Here is a 16,554-nt window from a genome sequence, read left to right as displayed (position 1 = left end):
TTTTCCCCATGAAACAAGTAGATAGTTGTCAGGCAGCAGGTCTTTTTTGGATAAGAAACATTTTTACAAGTGGGGGTATCACAGAGATAGCTACTTTCAGCATGTTACTTGGTACTTTTATAAAACTGAATATAAATTATAATTAGAACTGCAGTGCAAGAAGTGGTTTGAGTTGAGTGCTGCTTGTTTTTTTATACTTGATTTTGACTGGCATTCCAGTAATGTATTTAAAAAGTAATTTATTTTTTCATGCCTCACAACCTTTTTGTTTCTATCTAGATATTAAGTAAGCTGTCATGTAGCCAATGCATTGAAATATTTTTTTTTCTTCTACACTTCATTTTGTCTTGATTGAACTCTCATAATGACAGTTTGGCACCCAGGGCAGTGTATTTAATTAACATCCCAGTTTTTGTGGTTTTGAGCATAGCACCACCTCTTTCTAGTTGGGCACACCCCTTCCCTCCTTTTCATGCAGGGACAGAAGAACAACATGAGAAGAGAATACTTATGCTGGACAAGACATTTTCTGGTTAAAGAACTTGTGATGAAATCACTCAGAAGTGAACTCTAGCGGGAAGATTTTGAACTAGTAATAACTGATTCTTACTCAGATGCACAGAAACTGTAGAAAGAACTAGACAAATGTTGTTCTGTGATGCATTATCAGATAAGGGATGTATTCCTTGCATCTTTAATGCCTGCAGTGTAAGTCTTTACAATACCAAAAATGAATTTCTTTTTATCAACTCTACAGTTTCAAATAGCTGTCCTTTAAGAACTTTGCCCTAATAGCAGCCATACATGCCTAAAACATGATTACATCTAGAGAATGCAGCATAATCACCTCTCTGTGCTCTAGAGAATACAGCATAATCACCACTGTTATATAATAGCAATGATAATGTCCATGCTTGGGCTGTGATTGATTGTAAATGTCTGTTTCAGATTGATATGCCCTAATCTTCTTCTTCTTCTTTCGGCTTTTCCCTGTTAGTGGTCGCCACAGAGGATCATCTGTCTGCTCATGATTGGCAGTGGAGTTTTACGGTGTCGAGTTGCCAGCCCGGCGACCAACCTTCCACAGAAGGCACACACTCACACCTAGGGCCAATTTGGAGTGTCCAATCCACCTACTGCATGTCTTTGGGATGTGGGGAGGAAACCCGAGCACCCGGAGGAAACCCACGCGACCACAGGGAGGACATGCAGACTCCGCACAGAAGGCACCCCAGCCAAGAATCAAACTGGAGAACCTCTTGCTGTGAGGCAGCAATGCTAATCGCTGCACCACCGTGGCCAACATACTTTGATATGCCCTAATGCTGATGTATAATACATTGTCCTTTGTTCCCTGAGGGTGAAAGTGCAGCTATGCCAGTAAGAAAGCATTGTGAAACAGTACAACAGCCTTATGCCTATTCCTTTGCTTGCTTATGATTTTGAGAGTGTGCACTACTGCAAAGGACAATACAGTGGCAATGAGTTTGGGATATGAAAGTAGCAAGCCACTGAGTAATAACAAAATAAAGAATACTCAAGGTGACAGTGCAAGGTGTAGACATAATATATATTGGTAAAACTGATGTTAAATAGCTCAACAAAAAATTGGAGTATATTGTTAACAGATTACAGCATACTTCACTGTAAATTGCATTCTGAATGATAAATGTGTTCCACTACTAGGGATGCACCTTTTCAAATGCCCAAAATTTGATATTTTTTAGAGAAATGTGGGATTTTGCATAAATAAATATAATGACAACCAGTACAAAAAACTGAACTTCAATTATGGTGTTGTCGGCTGTGACATATTTACCATTTAAACTATCAGTAGAAAGTGCAATTTCAATGGAACGTGCAACTACAGATGCACTACATTTACAAGATGGCATTAACATTGGTAATGTAAGCAAAGTAACATAAGCAAAAAGTACAAATCATAAATCATGTCATCATTATAGGTACACGTTCATATTCCATTTCAGTGCAACTTCAAAAGTGAAGTGCACAGAGGGTTCTATAAAACAGATCACAGTCAGTTGGCTTTCCACAGCAGTAAGGCATGTGTCACAGTGAAAATAAAAATGTGCATAATTGTAGAAGTTTCTGATGACAAAATGTAACAGGTGGCTCTGTATTCAACATGGAGTTGAGGAGAGGGTTTCAGAAATGTTTAAATTATTACTATAAAGCATTTATCAGTAAAGGCAAGCTGAAACCATCTTCCTTCTTAAGATATAGAGTAGCATAGTTAAAGCGGACTGGTAGATTTTATACAAAATGTCAGTGCACGGCTAAGATGAGACTTGACTATATGGAGATAAACAGCTGCTTGGCCTACTGTATTATGAACCAAAGAGTTAAAATTACAATTTAAACTTAAATTACAATTTAAACTTTAATTAAAATATGCTGCTCCTGTATTTAAAGGTGGGATTTGCAGCTCCTCAAGGGTAAAATTATGTTTAAAAATGAGACTCCATGGTTTTGTCAAGGCATATCCAATACATTATGCTATCCATTTGATGGTTATGAAAGAGATGACCCAGCAGGAACTACATGAAATACTTTCAGGAGTAATTTGGAGACCTTAGGCATTCTCAGTCATCCTTGCAGTAAAAAAATGAGATGGTCAGACTATGTGGTAACAATTAATCTAGTATTTCAAGCTGAACACTATCCTTTAACAAGAACTAGAGGCATGTTTTGCCAGTCTGTCAGGTGGACAGTGCTTTTTAAAGGTTGACTTATCTGTTAAATATGGAAGATGATTCAAATGTGTAACTAACAATCAGTACCATCAAAGGCTACTATTGTTACAACATATTGTTGTTTGGGGTAGTGTTTGCCCTAGCTATCTGACAATGAGTAATGAATCTAGTTCCTGTGGTGTACCCTGAGTCAAGGTTATCATCATTAATGGTGCGACAGATGAGGAACACTTAGACTGCCTCAAAAGAGTTCTCAAAAGATTAGGAAAAGTGTTGAATCCACTAAATGAGCTTCTGCAGGCTACAAGACCATGGAAGTGGACTACAAAGTGTAAACATTGATTTACTGAGGCCACAGGATTGATCACATATAATACAGTCCTAATACACTACAACCCATGCTTTCTGATGAAAGTGGCCTGTAACAGCTATCCATATGGTATTAGAGAAGTGATGTCACATGTGATTGCATACAGTAGTGAGAGGCAACAAGATTTGCTTCACACTTTTTATCTACAGCTGATAAAATGTATGTACAAAAATTCACAGTCATTGAATCTTGCGTGAATTGTCAAGAGGCTTAACCAATATCTCTTTGCCAGGAAGTGTGTGCTTGCTACAGACCACCAGTCATTGGCCTCCATTTTTACTCCACAAAAGAGAATCTCTGCCACAGCAGCTGCCTAAATGCAATGACAAGCATTGTCTTGAGTGGACACCAGTACAAAATTGAGTATTAACATACTGCATGTCATGGAAACGCTGATGGTTTAACTCAATCATCATTAGAGGCTATAAGTGATATACATGAAAAATAGGAAGCAGTGGATCTGATGTTACCTTTTTAAATCCTTTCCTCAATGGACCAGTCACAGATTCGACCTGAGATCTGGCCACAGCAACTTCAAAGCTTTGGATCCAGTGTACAATTCAAAATTCTAAAAATTAAAGTTGCAGAACCATATACCTTTTTCCCAAATTATGAATTGCTTTACCATCCTTGTCAGAAGGGGAAGGATTCAACAAAATGATTGACAGCAGCTGGATTGACTAAAGGTATAGCTGCTGGGTCAGGTCTGGGATGAGTGTATAGAAATTTGAAAGAGTGAGGAACTTTGAACATTCTATCTGCTTTCTTAGGAGCAGCAGGCTGGCTATCAGGCAAACCACATTCTCCAATGCTGGCAAGCACTTGGAGTGGGGGGTTCTGGGAATTCCTGTAGTAACATGTCATAATATTTTCTGAGGGACTGAGAAACCTCAGTGTTCTCCCACTGAAAACGCTGGCATATTCTGGAAATAGTCTCAGAGAAAGAGAATCATTGACAGGGAGATTCAGATAACATGTTGTCTACTGAAATCGAATAAGAGTTATGAGGAGAAAGCCCTGCATCTGTCCTGTTACATTCCTCTCCAGATTCAGTCTCTTGAATCTCTTCAGGAAAAGTGGAATCCCCTTTTCTATTGCCAGAAAACACCTGAGGAGAAGGGTCAATAGTCTGCACAGACTTAATAAACTACTCTTGTTCAGTGAAACTGGAGCAGGAAAAGGTATAGGTTTAGTTTTTTGTTTCTTTTTGACAGGAAAATCAGAGCAAACAGGATTTTTAATGGCAGCAACAGCTTCTCCAGGAATTAGGACATTATTCCATTTAAGCACATTCCCTGCTCCTTCTCCCAACACCAACAGAAGTGACTGTCCATTGCTACTAATGAAACCCCAACAGCCACAGAGTACATAGCTAAGCCCAATCCATAGTGGTTGTATAGGTAATACCAGAAGGATCCAGGGAAAACAAAAGTGGTAGGAGGAACCATCTTTGGTCACAGCAGAGTCACCCACCTGCAGGCTGAGACAAAGTGTTGGTCTGTTGTGGTAGTAAAGGCTGTTTAGTTAACTTTATCTTTATGTGTCTGGGAGAAGGATCAGCCGTAGGACTGGTAGTTTGTTCAATGGTCAAGCTGAAAATAGTGCCTCTTTCTCAGAGAAACTAAGCAATACAAGCTGGTAAAAGTTTAAAAGAGTATAAAGATATTTTCCCAATAAAAATAGTAAAAAGAACTCTAATTCATTTTACCAGCCTCAAAAAGTAATTTAAACACTTTCTCCACAGAAAAAATGGTTTTAGAATGTTTAAATTAAATTTTAAACTGCCAAACACAAAAGTGTGCTCCCATTTAAAAGTATAGCAAACTCACGACAGTTAATAAAACACATAGTCCTAGATGAAGAGTACTTTCCCACACAGGAAAGTAAATTTAAACATTAAAAATAATATATGGAAGTTTTTTTCCTTAAGGGAACTTACTTGCCCAGCAATGGAACAGCAGAAGCTGACAGCTGATCCTCTGAAGCCCAGTGAGGGTCACTCTCTTCAGTGGCAGGATAGTTCTGAAGAGCTTGGTGCTCAAACCTGTTTTTTTTTTTTTTTTTATCAACTCAGCTCAAGCAAACAGTTTAGGTGTGTGCAAGGTGCCCTGAAGCTTTGGAAGCTGTCTGGCTGTTATATTCTATGCAGGATATAACCCATATAGATTAAACTACTAGAGCAGTGACCAGTATGAAGAATGTATCACAAATGATTTAACTCATGTCCTACCAGAATATGTACAAGCACCAGCTCTTTGGGGTTCCCACACTTTTCATGGAGCCCATCAACCACACAAGAGTGCAAGGGATCAGGTTTAAATCCACAACAGTAACGATCCAGACGATCATGAATCTATACAAAGAGAAATAAATAAAAAAATGATAATGCACAAAAGACATCTGTTTAAAAATAAGCACAAACTCATGTATTTTTTCCTTAAAACTACACATATGTTGCTTAATTTATCAGTTTTACTTTTAGTATCCTAACAGTATAGCTATCATTATTTTGCCAGTAGTTTGGCAGTTCTTCAAAGAAAATATGGTACACACAAAGATATGTCTTAAAAAAAAATCACATAGAGAAAAGTAGTGAGGCATCTGTCCATGACTAGCTTGCTAAGCTATCAAGGCTATTTTGATAGCCCAGAACCTCAGAACTAAAGTCAGTAGCATAACAATGCAGCCTTCTTTGACACTATATATATATATATATATATATATATATATATATATATATATATATATATATATATATATATATATATATATATATATATATATATATATATATATATATATATATATATATATATATAAAATATATGTGTGTGTTGTGTGTGTGTATGTGTGTGTGTAAAATATAGATGTGCTTTTTTATTGCTTTATTTTTTTAACTTTGAACTGATATTGCAAAGTAGCTGTAAGACTCCCGCAGTACACACAGGTTTGGTCCAGTAGCATACTAGAGTTGCCCAATGCTCTTCCTCAATGTGACACCCCATGTACAATTTATGGCAAGCGACTTGTTACAGCTTATACAACATACAAAGCACTGAAGTTCTTCAGCCCTGACTGCAAATACAGTATATTCATTCATTTCTGAAAATGCAGTATTATACTACTGACTGAACAACATCTGGTGATCATTCCCCTCAACACCTTGCACCCAGAACAGGCTGCTCCAATTGCCTCACTCTAGCTACACCTCTGTAGATTACTCATATGACTACAAAGCCAGCCAATGGTATGATTTTACTTTGTAATGAGTGTGTGTGTGTGTGTGTGTGTGTGTGTGTGTGTGTGTGTGTGTGTGTGTGTGTGTGTGTGTGTGTGTGTGTGTGTGTTGCCCCTTTTTATATTTTTTTATTTTGATGTATGGGGTATTACCATCCCAAAATTTGTAAGGTTTGACCATTCAGGTTTAAGTATCTACAGAGGCCATTTGCTAAATACATTTCAAATTAAAATCCATCAGTCCACATTCTTAAGCATTGCTCCAATGTTGAACAAAACAGATCTTTCTTATTTTGTCATACTCTTTTTAGCTGTTTTCTCTGACATTTTAACACACCATAACAGTCCAAGACTCCACTGTAGTAGCTAAGGGGGAAACAAATTCATTAAGCCAGGGGATGAGGGTTGCTATGGCCCCATAAATAATAAGGATGTGCACCTTAGATATTTTTTCTAACATTTTAATCCAATGTTAGCTCAAAAAACTTATGAGAAAGGTCAGAAATTTGGTTTTACTTTTTGTTCACTCAAGGAAAATGAGTTGCTTTTAAAAATTAATGTTCAAAGCTTTAAAAAATCTTAATTCCCCTAGCCCTAAAAAAACAGCTGCCTTCTGTGTACCCCCTCTGCTATTAGGTTGTGATGAAAATAAAAGGACTGATGGCCACAGAGATACATTATGCAGCTGCATGTATGAGGAAGGAAATGAGCACTTGGATAAAACTCACACAGCACAGTGAGTATATATAGACTCCACACAGAAGGAATCATAGCCAAAGACTCAACCATAGAACCAAACCAAGAAAGAAAAAAGCAACTCTGTCTGTGTCTGTTCCAAATCAGTTGCTACCATACCATACACACATCCTGCCCATACCATATATACTTTTACATGCTTGTTGTTACCGCTGATAATATGACTGTAAAAATCTGGCTAAAAATCTGGCTAACATGCTACTTTAGATACACTTCAACCCCCCAGATAGTCATTTTCAGATAGTCATTTTCACACATGCAAGCTCCCCAGCATGCATAGACTGCTGCTACTTTTTGAAGACTCAGATGATCATTGTACAGATTGTGTTTGTTAGCCACAGAGTACAACACAAGGCACACACACACACAACACACACACAACACACAACACACACACACACACACACAACACACAAAAGTTTTTCACACAAACAGTAGTCACATAAAGAATAATAACTGTTTAACATGAGCAGATGTGGGATTGTGATAGAAATTAATGGTCACAGGGATATATTTCAACTTTGTTTTTAGAAACAGCCCATACCAGCAGTTTATTTATTTATTTGACATTTGTTTAGCCACTTTGTTGACTGTCTACACTTTCAGTTTTTGTGATCAAAAGTAACAGTCAAAGTAAAAATATCCCAACTTGCTATATTTTAATTATTTATTTTTTTTTTTGTTTAGAGAAGGTGTGGATCCAATGATAATTAAAGACAAATTTGTTGACTGTGTACACTTTACATATTAGACTGTATTAAAATAAAAATAACAATTGGCTGCCATAACTTATTTTACCCCTATTTACAAACATGCCCCCCCCCATGCACACAAACATGCCCCACCAATTACAGCAAATTCTATGGCTGTACATATCTCAGACATCTACTAGGGATAGTCTGCTGGAACTGAATTCATCCTCAAGTCTTGGTGAATACCTTTATGTGTAGGACCCGGTTTTCATAACATCTCACCAAGACCACACTGATATATAGACTGCATTTTACATAGCATATATTATGGAGATAGGTAGGTTAAAAGTAAAAAAGACAGGTGGGCACACAGGTCCCAGAATAAAAAAGTACCCAATCCTGGTGTAAGCACTGGGGCCAGAACTGGAAAAAAAGACAGGGTAGAATCCTCAGGATACAGAAAGATTTCAACAACAGTGTTAGGCCATGCTCATGGGGAAGAAGCCCCCCCCCCCCCATTGTACATGGAGTAAGTAGTCCACAAAAACCCAAACACTGACAGGGTAAAAGAAATCCATAAAGATGACAAAGTGGGCTATTAAGGATAAGGAAGAAATTATAATTTGTTACTATTAAGCAAGAAACCCAGAATTTTCATACAGAAGATATAAAAAAAGATTAAAAGAGAAATTAGAGGAAAGAAAACTACTTGCACGACAAAAACTGTCAGATGCTTCAAATAAAAACTTGTATTCATTAATAACAGATTTATGAAAAATATTACATAGATCAAACAACTTTGAGCCACCTGGACAAAGAAGCGACAAAGGAAGTGCAAAAATATAAAGAACAAAACCCAGAGATTTTTGAAAGTATAAAAAAAGAACAAGGAGATGGGAAAGAAGAGCTATGGTATGGTGCAATACTTATGCAACGGAGAAAGCCAAACTAATCCATGCAAAAAAGCAGCTTCAAAAATATTTGAAGTGAAGTACAGGCAAAGACATCCAGATATGGAGCATTTCACAATACAAAAAAAAATAAGAAAACAAAGGGGGGAATATAGAAAATATAATTAGCAAGGTAGAAGTTGAGCAAACAGAAACTGAAGTTATGGAGCTGTAAAGTAAAGGATTTAGTGTGGAGAATCCAATACAAGCAATGTTACAGCATGATGAAATTATGTGTCTTCAGATTAAGGAGTAACAGGTGGAGCAGGAGCCATCTGAAGAAGATTTGCAACATGATGATGCTCTGAAGCCTTCTATAGGAGACCAGTATGAAAGTCCAGATGAAGTTGTACAGCAAGGGAAGGAGCAAGAAACAGTGGCAACTCTGACACAGATAATGTTGCAGAGTGATGGGCCAAAGGGTTCCCATATGAAGGAGCAGGAGATGAAGCAGAGTGTATTTGAAGAGGATATATCACAGGAAGATTTTCTGGACCTTTCTGTAGATTACTCATAGGAAACTGAGAACAAAGAAGATACTCTCAGTTCAAAAGAAAATGATTTAAGGGGAAGATCTGCTTGATTTAATAAAGATGGATAAACATATTAAGACAGATGAAGAAATAGATTACAGAAAGTAGATAAGACACAAAACATGAGAATATTGATAAAACAGATGAGCGTAGTAGTCAGGACTATTAAGAGAAATTCATATGCCATAACCTTAACAAACAAAATGTATTATTGTGCAGCTAAACTGATAATAGATAAAGTGCTACCTGAAAATGTACGGTAACAAAGGAAAGGAAGGAAGTAAACAAGTACAGTGTCACCAGAGAAGCATTGAACAGAGAAAATTATAAAGCAGCTACTACAAGAAGTATCACTGTTAGAAGATTATAGAAAAGGGAACATATCATCAAAATACTTAGAAAGATGAGCTACAGTTGATCTTGACAAACATGCAAAAGCAACATCAAGAAAATATCACCCTAGGACAGAAATGTGAACAGATGAAGGATCAACAATAAAGCATGAACAAATGCAAATATATCTCAGTAAGGTATACTTCAGAAGATTAGAACTGATATTGGAAACTGCACTGACCTCTAACAATAAATTCCAAGCTATAAATCAATTTGTTCTTCCTGTTTTAGCCTACAGTTCTGGAGTGATTGACTAGCCTCAACAATTACTGGATCAACTGCCCACAAAAGCAAGAAAAATACCTCATGATTATTAAGTGATATACAAAAGTCAGTGTGTACCAATATTATAGATTCCACACTCTGATGAAGGTATGAGTCCCCTTTAAATTGATTATAAGTATATATCTGCAATCACAGTATTGCATACATATGTGCTGACCTCATCAGATCCAAATGTAATGAAAGTTTTAAAACATGAAGAGAAGAAGAATAAGATGAAATCTTTGCTTTGTTTAGCAGAAGTATTGTGGTGTCAAGTTTGGATGGAAACCTAAACAGAAGTAGATAAAAATCAGACAGCAACTGAATATGCTATGAAAGAATGTAAGGAGAAGGATCAGATGAGAAGGAAAGAAATGTGGAAAATCCACAAATATAGTAGCAAGTACAACCTACAACCTCATATTGAATAAAATTTGCTATAGGAATGGTTAAGGAGATGTGAACCGAAACCAAAGGATGATAGGTTAACAATGGTGGCCCATTATAGTGAATTATGCACACGCTGGTTTACAAAATACATTGAAAAGGTGGGGGAAACAGACAAATACAGATTCTATAAAACAGAACTGGAAACAGTCATAAATGTTATTACTGGATGTGATACACTAATGGCAGAGGGCATATTTACTGAAAGGCACAATAATGTGGCAAGACTGTCACCAGTAATAAAAATGTCCCCATATGAAGAAGCAGAAAAATAAACACTCAAAAAAAAATCACCACAGGGGAAAGATTCAGTGAACACAAACACAAAAAGTTAGTGCTTTCATTCTATTTATTAATCTACAAGAACATCTTCTGAAACAATTAAAACAGCCACACACCATCTTTTTAAAATCACACGCCAAAGTATCACATGACAATTCTGACCAATAAAATCTGTACAATTAAAATGATGTCTTTAAAGTGTACAAATCATGAAATAATGCATCAATTTACATTAAAAATACTAATCTAACTCAAACAGACCAACAATAAATATAAAAATCAAAAATCTAATATTTTTTTCATTTGTAAAAAGGACTTTATATTAATGCTTTCATTGAGACCTGGTGCACGATCAGCAACAAGGTCTATTTGCCAGTATGATACTTTATACTCCAATACTGTTTTAAAATCTCCACAGAATATGTTACTTGATTCCTTATCCAAAACCAAAAAAAGAAAATGTCTTAAAACTAACACGTGAACTTAGATGTTTGAATAAACACATTAGATAAAGCTTTCTTTTTGATGACCAAACAGTACTGGTAAATTCTTCTTTTTAAACATCTAATAGTCTACCCAATATAAAAACTGGGACAAGAATTCCATAATGCAGTGTAGACAAAGTACTCACTATTACATGAATATCTCTGTTTGGCCCAAACTGTCCTACTGCAGTGCTTAAATTCCACTGCCGAAGCATTAACTATGTATCAACACTGTTTACATTGTCCACAAAAGAATGTACCATAAGTATTAAAAATACCTTTTTGTAATTTTTCTGATGGCATGCTTTCCAACATAGACTTAATCTAGGATAATCTTTTGAAAGTAAACCTAGGTTTGATCCATATAATTTTAATGAGATCCTGGTTGCCTAATAGAACTTTCCAATTATCGACAATGAAGTCTCTTATTAACCACATCTCATTAGTAATTGGTAAAGGGAAACCTAAAGTGAATATCTTATTCTCAATGTCCTTTTGTGTAGATGGAACAATATACAAATTGCTACATTACTCAAAATTGGACAAGTCACATTGTCTCATAATCTAATCGCTTCTTCCTCTATTTTGATAAGCCATGGGGTATCATAACCCCTAAATTCAAACAAAGTTCTGAGTTTCACCATCTCCTTACTAAATACATTATTATCTGATGTTAAGTGACTCAAACAAATGAGTTGTCCCTTAATAACACCCTTCTTCATATGAATGGGATGTAGACTGTCCCTATGTAAATACTGATTAACAAAGGTGGATTTCCTAAAATACGACTTTGAAAGGCACCTTTGTTCCTGTCAAAGGACAGATGTATGTCTAAAAAGACAAGACCTTTACTTTATCCATTAATGTTAAATCTAAGGAAGTCTGTGGTCTCATTTAAATGACTAACTAAGGAACAAAATTCTTCGTGGTCACCTGTTCACAAAAAGAACAAATAATCAATGTAACGATAGTAGGCATATATCTTGCCCACTTTGGAATGACTGAACAAAAACTTGGTTTCCCACATGGCCATAACAATATTTGCAAATGTCGGGGGCCACCCTTGCCCCCATTGCACCTCCTGAAATCTGTTTGAAAAACTGATTATTGAACTTGAAAAAAATATTATCTAACACAAGTTCCATTGAAACACAAATTGTGTTAGTTTTGTCAGTACCAAAGCTTGTATGACTACACAAATATTATCTCAAATAATCTAATCCAACATCTTGATCAATACAATTGTAAAGGGAAGCCACATCTAAAGAGGCAAAATAAAAATGATCTTCAGGTGGAGCTAAAGCCCTTAATATTTCCAAAAGGTGCCATAAATCACGTAGATAATGCTTGGAATCCTGAACAACAGGGTTCAAAACATGATCTAACCACAATGAAATAGGTTCTGTTTTAGACCATCTGGCAGATACAATTGGCCTGAATGGTGGGTTAACATTATTTCTGTGCACTTTAGGTATTCCAGAAGATACTGCCATTCTAGGATGTTCCACTTGTAAAAAATGGAATGTCTTGTGATCAATACTACCTTAACAAAAAAATTTCAAATAATGTCATGTCTAATTTTGAAAAACTCTTTTGAATGAACTTGGTATCAACTAATTTATAACTGTGTTCATCGTTTAGTAAATCATTGATAGCTTTAGTATAGTCACATGTATTCATTACAGCAATCATACCCCTGTTGTCAGCCCTCATTATTCTTAACTCTTTGTTGTTAATTAATTTATGCAAAGTGCTATATTCACCGTGACTAAGATTGCTAATTTGTGTATCATATTTTAGCTTGAGGAGAGGGTCCAACTGGGCATTCCTAGACTTGGAGAAAGTATATGACAAGGTCCCAAGAAAGCTAATCTGGGCAGTACTGTGGTGGTTTGAAGTCCCGGAAACATTGGTAGAATTAGTGCAGGCTATGTACAAGGACCCAGTGACTCAAGTACGAACAGTGTTTGGCCTCACAGAGGGGTTCCCATTGGGAGTGGGTGTACATCGGGGTTCAGCTCTGAGCTCACTGCTGTTCATGCTGGTGATGGACTACATTGGCAAACAGGTTGGAGGGGACAGATCAACAAAGCTGCTGTATGCAAATGATGTGGCAGTACAGGCAGACTCTGAGCTAGAACTTCAGCAAAGGATAGGAGAATGGAATTCAAATCTAAAGGCACATGGGATGAAACTAAGCACAGATAAGAAGGTAGTAATGGCAGCAAATTGGGGAGAGCAGAAGAAGCTGCTAATAGGGATAGTAAGGAAGATGGTGGAACAGGTAAACAGCTTCAAGTGTCTGGGAGGGGTGGTTGAGGAGACGGGTAGTCTGAATGAAGAGGTCAAAGCTAGAATCAGAGGGGCTGCAGCCAACTGGCATAGAGTATCAGGTGTAGTCTATGACAGAAGAATGCCAAAGAAGCTGAAAAGCAAGTTGTACAAGTCAGTGGAGTGACCAGTACTACTGTAGGGTACAGAAATCTGGGCAGTAAAGGCAGAACAGTTGAAGAAGCTAGAGGTGATGGAAATGAAGTGCCTGAGAAAGGTGGTAGGATGCACACTGTGGGACAGATGAAGAAATGAGGACATAAGAGCAAAAGCCAAAGTAGCTCCAATTGCAGAATAGATCAAAGAGAACAGATTACAGTGGTTTGGATACATGTGTAAAAAAGCAGAAGATGATCTGGTGAGGAAGATTTGGGACAGACAGGAAGAAGGTAAGAGGAAGCAAGGATGTCCAGCAAAGAGGTGGATGGATTGTGTGAAAGAAGATCTGTGACAATCAGGCATGAGTGTTGAAGAAGGCAGGAGTGTGGCACTGAATCGAGAGAGTTGGCGACAGTTAACATAATACCCCGACCCCATGTAGAAAAAAATGGGAAAATGGGGGCTGATGATGATGATGATTATTTTAGCTTGTTTCTAAAGTCATTTTCACAAAAATCATTAAAATCCTGTAAGGTGCCGTGCAACAGTGGGTTGACAGTACTATTCCACTTAAGTCCATTCTCAGTTTTTGGTTCTCTAACAACATTGTACATAATATAGTTTAAATTTAATTTTCTCAAATATAATTTAAAGTCAATATTCAGTCTAGTTTTGTTGACAGAGAGTCCAGGTATAAAGGAAAAACCTCATTTTAACAAAGAAATGACATAATCGGTTAAAACCTCATCTGACAAATTGAGTACATCCAAATGGAAGTCTAATATTTGTTGCTGTTTTGCCCTTTCCCGTTTGACTGTGTCTGATTCAACCACTTTGGTGTCCATTTGTTCCCTGACTGGTCTATCAAAAAAGGACCAGAATTTTAAGAACCATTAAATGAAATGGAATGCCTGCATTGGATTGTGATGGACCCGAATTCACCTCACCAATCCCGTTAGAACCAGTAAGAGAAGAAACTGTGGGCACAACTGTGTGTTCTGTATCATTGGTGGAAACACTAGAAATTGTATCTGTTCCACAATTTTCAATATTTTAGATGTGGAATCAGTTTTGCCATTCTGTCCCTCACTGTCACTCAATAAATAGGTGCTATTTGTTGCATATGCTGACATGTCTCTATGAAGCTTCCCCTGATTCATAGAGATGATGGAAGCTCTCTATCTGCTTTAGCACCAATACTACAATATAAGTGATTTAAAGTAGAAATACACTCATATGTCTTGAGTTTAGAATCCTGTTTGCACATATTTGTTCTTAAACTTTTTAAGTCACTTTTGTAATGTTCAACCAGTACTTTCATCAAATTAACACCCATGCTGTTAAATAACTAATTGTATAAATGATCTCTGTACTTGACACAGTTAGGGGACTTAGAAACTCATAAGCCCTGTGGCACACATTGCCAATTAATATATTCTTCTAAATAAGATATCTCAACTTCCAAAGAGACATATTTAGTGGTGCATTGTAAATTGTAAATGTCTTTCTTTTAGTTGTTACACGGCTGACACGGCTCTCAAGAAAAATAGGTTAATAAACCAAAATTTACTTATAAAAATACAATTTGAAACGATTTTTACTAAGGGACAGTTTTTATGGGTTTCCTTTATTAATGAATAGTAGGAAGAATAAAGGAATGTAGAAATGTGTTTTTTGTACTATATGTAGGTATATATTGGAAGACCCTTTCATTGAGCTGCCCCACTTGGATAGAACTATTCCTATTCCTGGAGTGCACAATTGCAACACCTAAAAGATATTTTATATAACTGTGTGCTCATCCTGTGGGGATTTTTATGTTGGTATGGCAAACAGTTTATATAAGCATGAAAAGGAGCACCTTTATCCCATTAGGAGTGAGAACAATAATGCATTATTTAAACATTCCCTTAGATGTCCTGATAGTAAGAAATTACTGTTTTCTATCTTAGGGCAAGTACCTAGAAATATTAGGGGAGGGGGTATAAAGAAATGATAGAACAAAGGGAGACTTTATGGCAGCTGAAATTAGGGGCTGATAAGTCCCCAGGAATGAATGAAACTATATATGTTAAGGGTTTTTTGAAAAGTAGAAAGTTAAAAAATTAATTAGTTATTGGAATGAAAGTTGCAAAAAATGAGGAAAAAGTATTCGTATTTTATTATATTGAATTGTTCTTAATTGAATGATCAGTTATGGTTTATTGTTTTAACTGGTTAAATTAATTAGATGTACTTGTATAAAAATATTTGTTTTACTGATTTTATTCTGAGGAAGTCTCTTTTGGGACAAACGTGAAAATTAAAGTGATTTGTTCGCTAAAGTTTGTGATTATTGTGTTCTTGCTGGTCCTCGTTGTACCTTTTAGTGGATTTCTGTGTAATGTGGCAAGACTGTTGCACTGAGGATTCTGCAAACACTGCAATACAGAAGTAGCTGAGAAGTATTGGAAACATGAACCACGAAGCATTAAAGAGAATGATGAAGTATATATCTCATGGGATCACCCATTACCAACAATTCAAAAAATAGATGTGAGAAAACCAGATATAGTAGTCCCTGAAAAAAATACAAAATTAGCATTGATCATTCAGATTGCTACACCCAGTGATTACAGTGTCTTTATGTACAGAGACAGAGACACACACACAGTAATAAAATATCAGAATTTACAGACAGAAATGAGAACAATGTGCAAGAAAGATACTCAGACAATGACAACAGTAGTAGGAGCAATGGGTCTAATAAAAAATAATTTGCAGCCTTGTTTAGTTAAGCTACCAATAAATATAACCTTGTATGAATTATATAAGGAAGCAATTCTGGGCACATTGTGGGTGCTGAGAAGAGCATGCTTGGCTAACATCAAAGACTGAAATTCTAATTGTACCCTGACTTGGGAATAGTGTTCTTTCCAGTCATGGTATAAAAAACCCAAAATACTTAAAGAAATTAAAATGGAATACAAACAATGACTTAATACTTAAACTATAACCCTGT

The 16,554-nt window shown here is 36.4% G+C and overlaps 1 protein-coding gene across 1 annotated transcript in view; it reads right to left on the bottom strand.

Moving 5' to 3' along the window:
- Positions 1 to 16,554, bottom strand: part of GASK1A (golgi associated kinase 1A) — a 623,122-nt gene that overhangs the window by 177,031 nt on the left and 429,537 nt on the right. Inside the window, exon 3 of the mRNA XM_044064946.1 lies at positions 5,315 to 5,437. Within this exon, the coding sequence (XP_043920881.1) occupies positions 5,315 to 5,437 (123 nt within the window). The remainder of the gene's footprint in view (positions 1 to 5,314; positions 5,438 to 16,554) is intronic.

The sequence above is a fragment of the Protopterus annectens genome, chromosome 3.part0 (assembly GCF_019279795.1).
Source record: "Protopterus annectens isolate FY-2018-M chromosome 3.part0, PAN1.0, whole genome shotgun sequence".
NCBI classification, from domain to species: domain Eukaryota; kingdom Metazoa; phylum Chordata; order Ceratodontiformes; family Protopteridae; genus Protopterus; species Protopterus annectens.
Note: the sequence above shows the minus strand (reverse complement) of the source record. Positions and strands in the feature narration are given on the sequence as shown.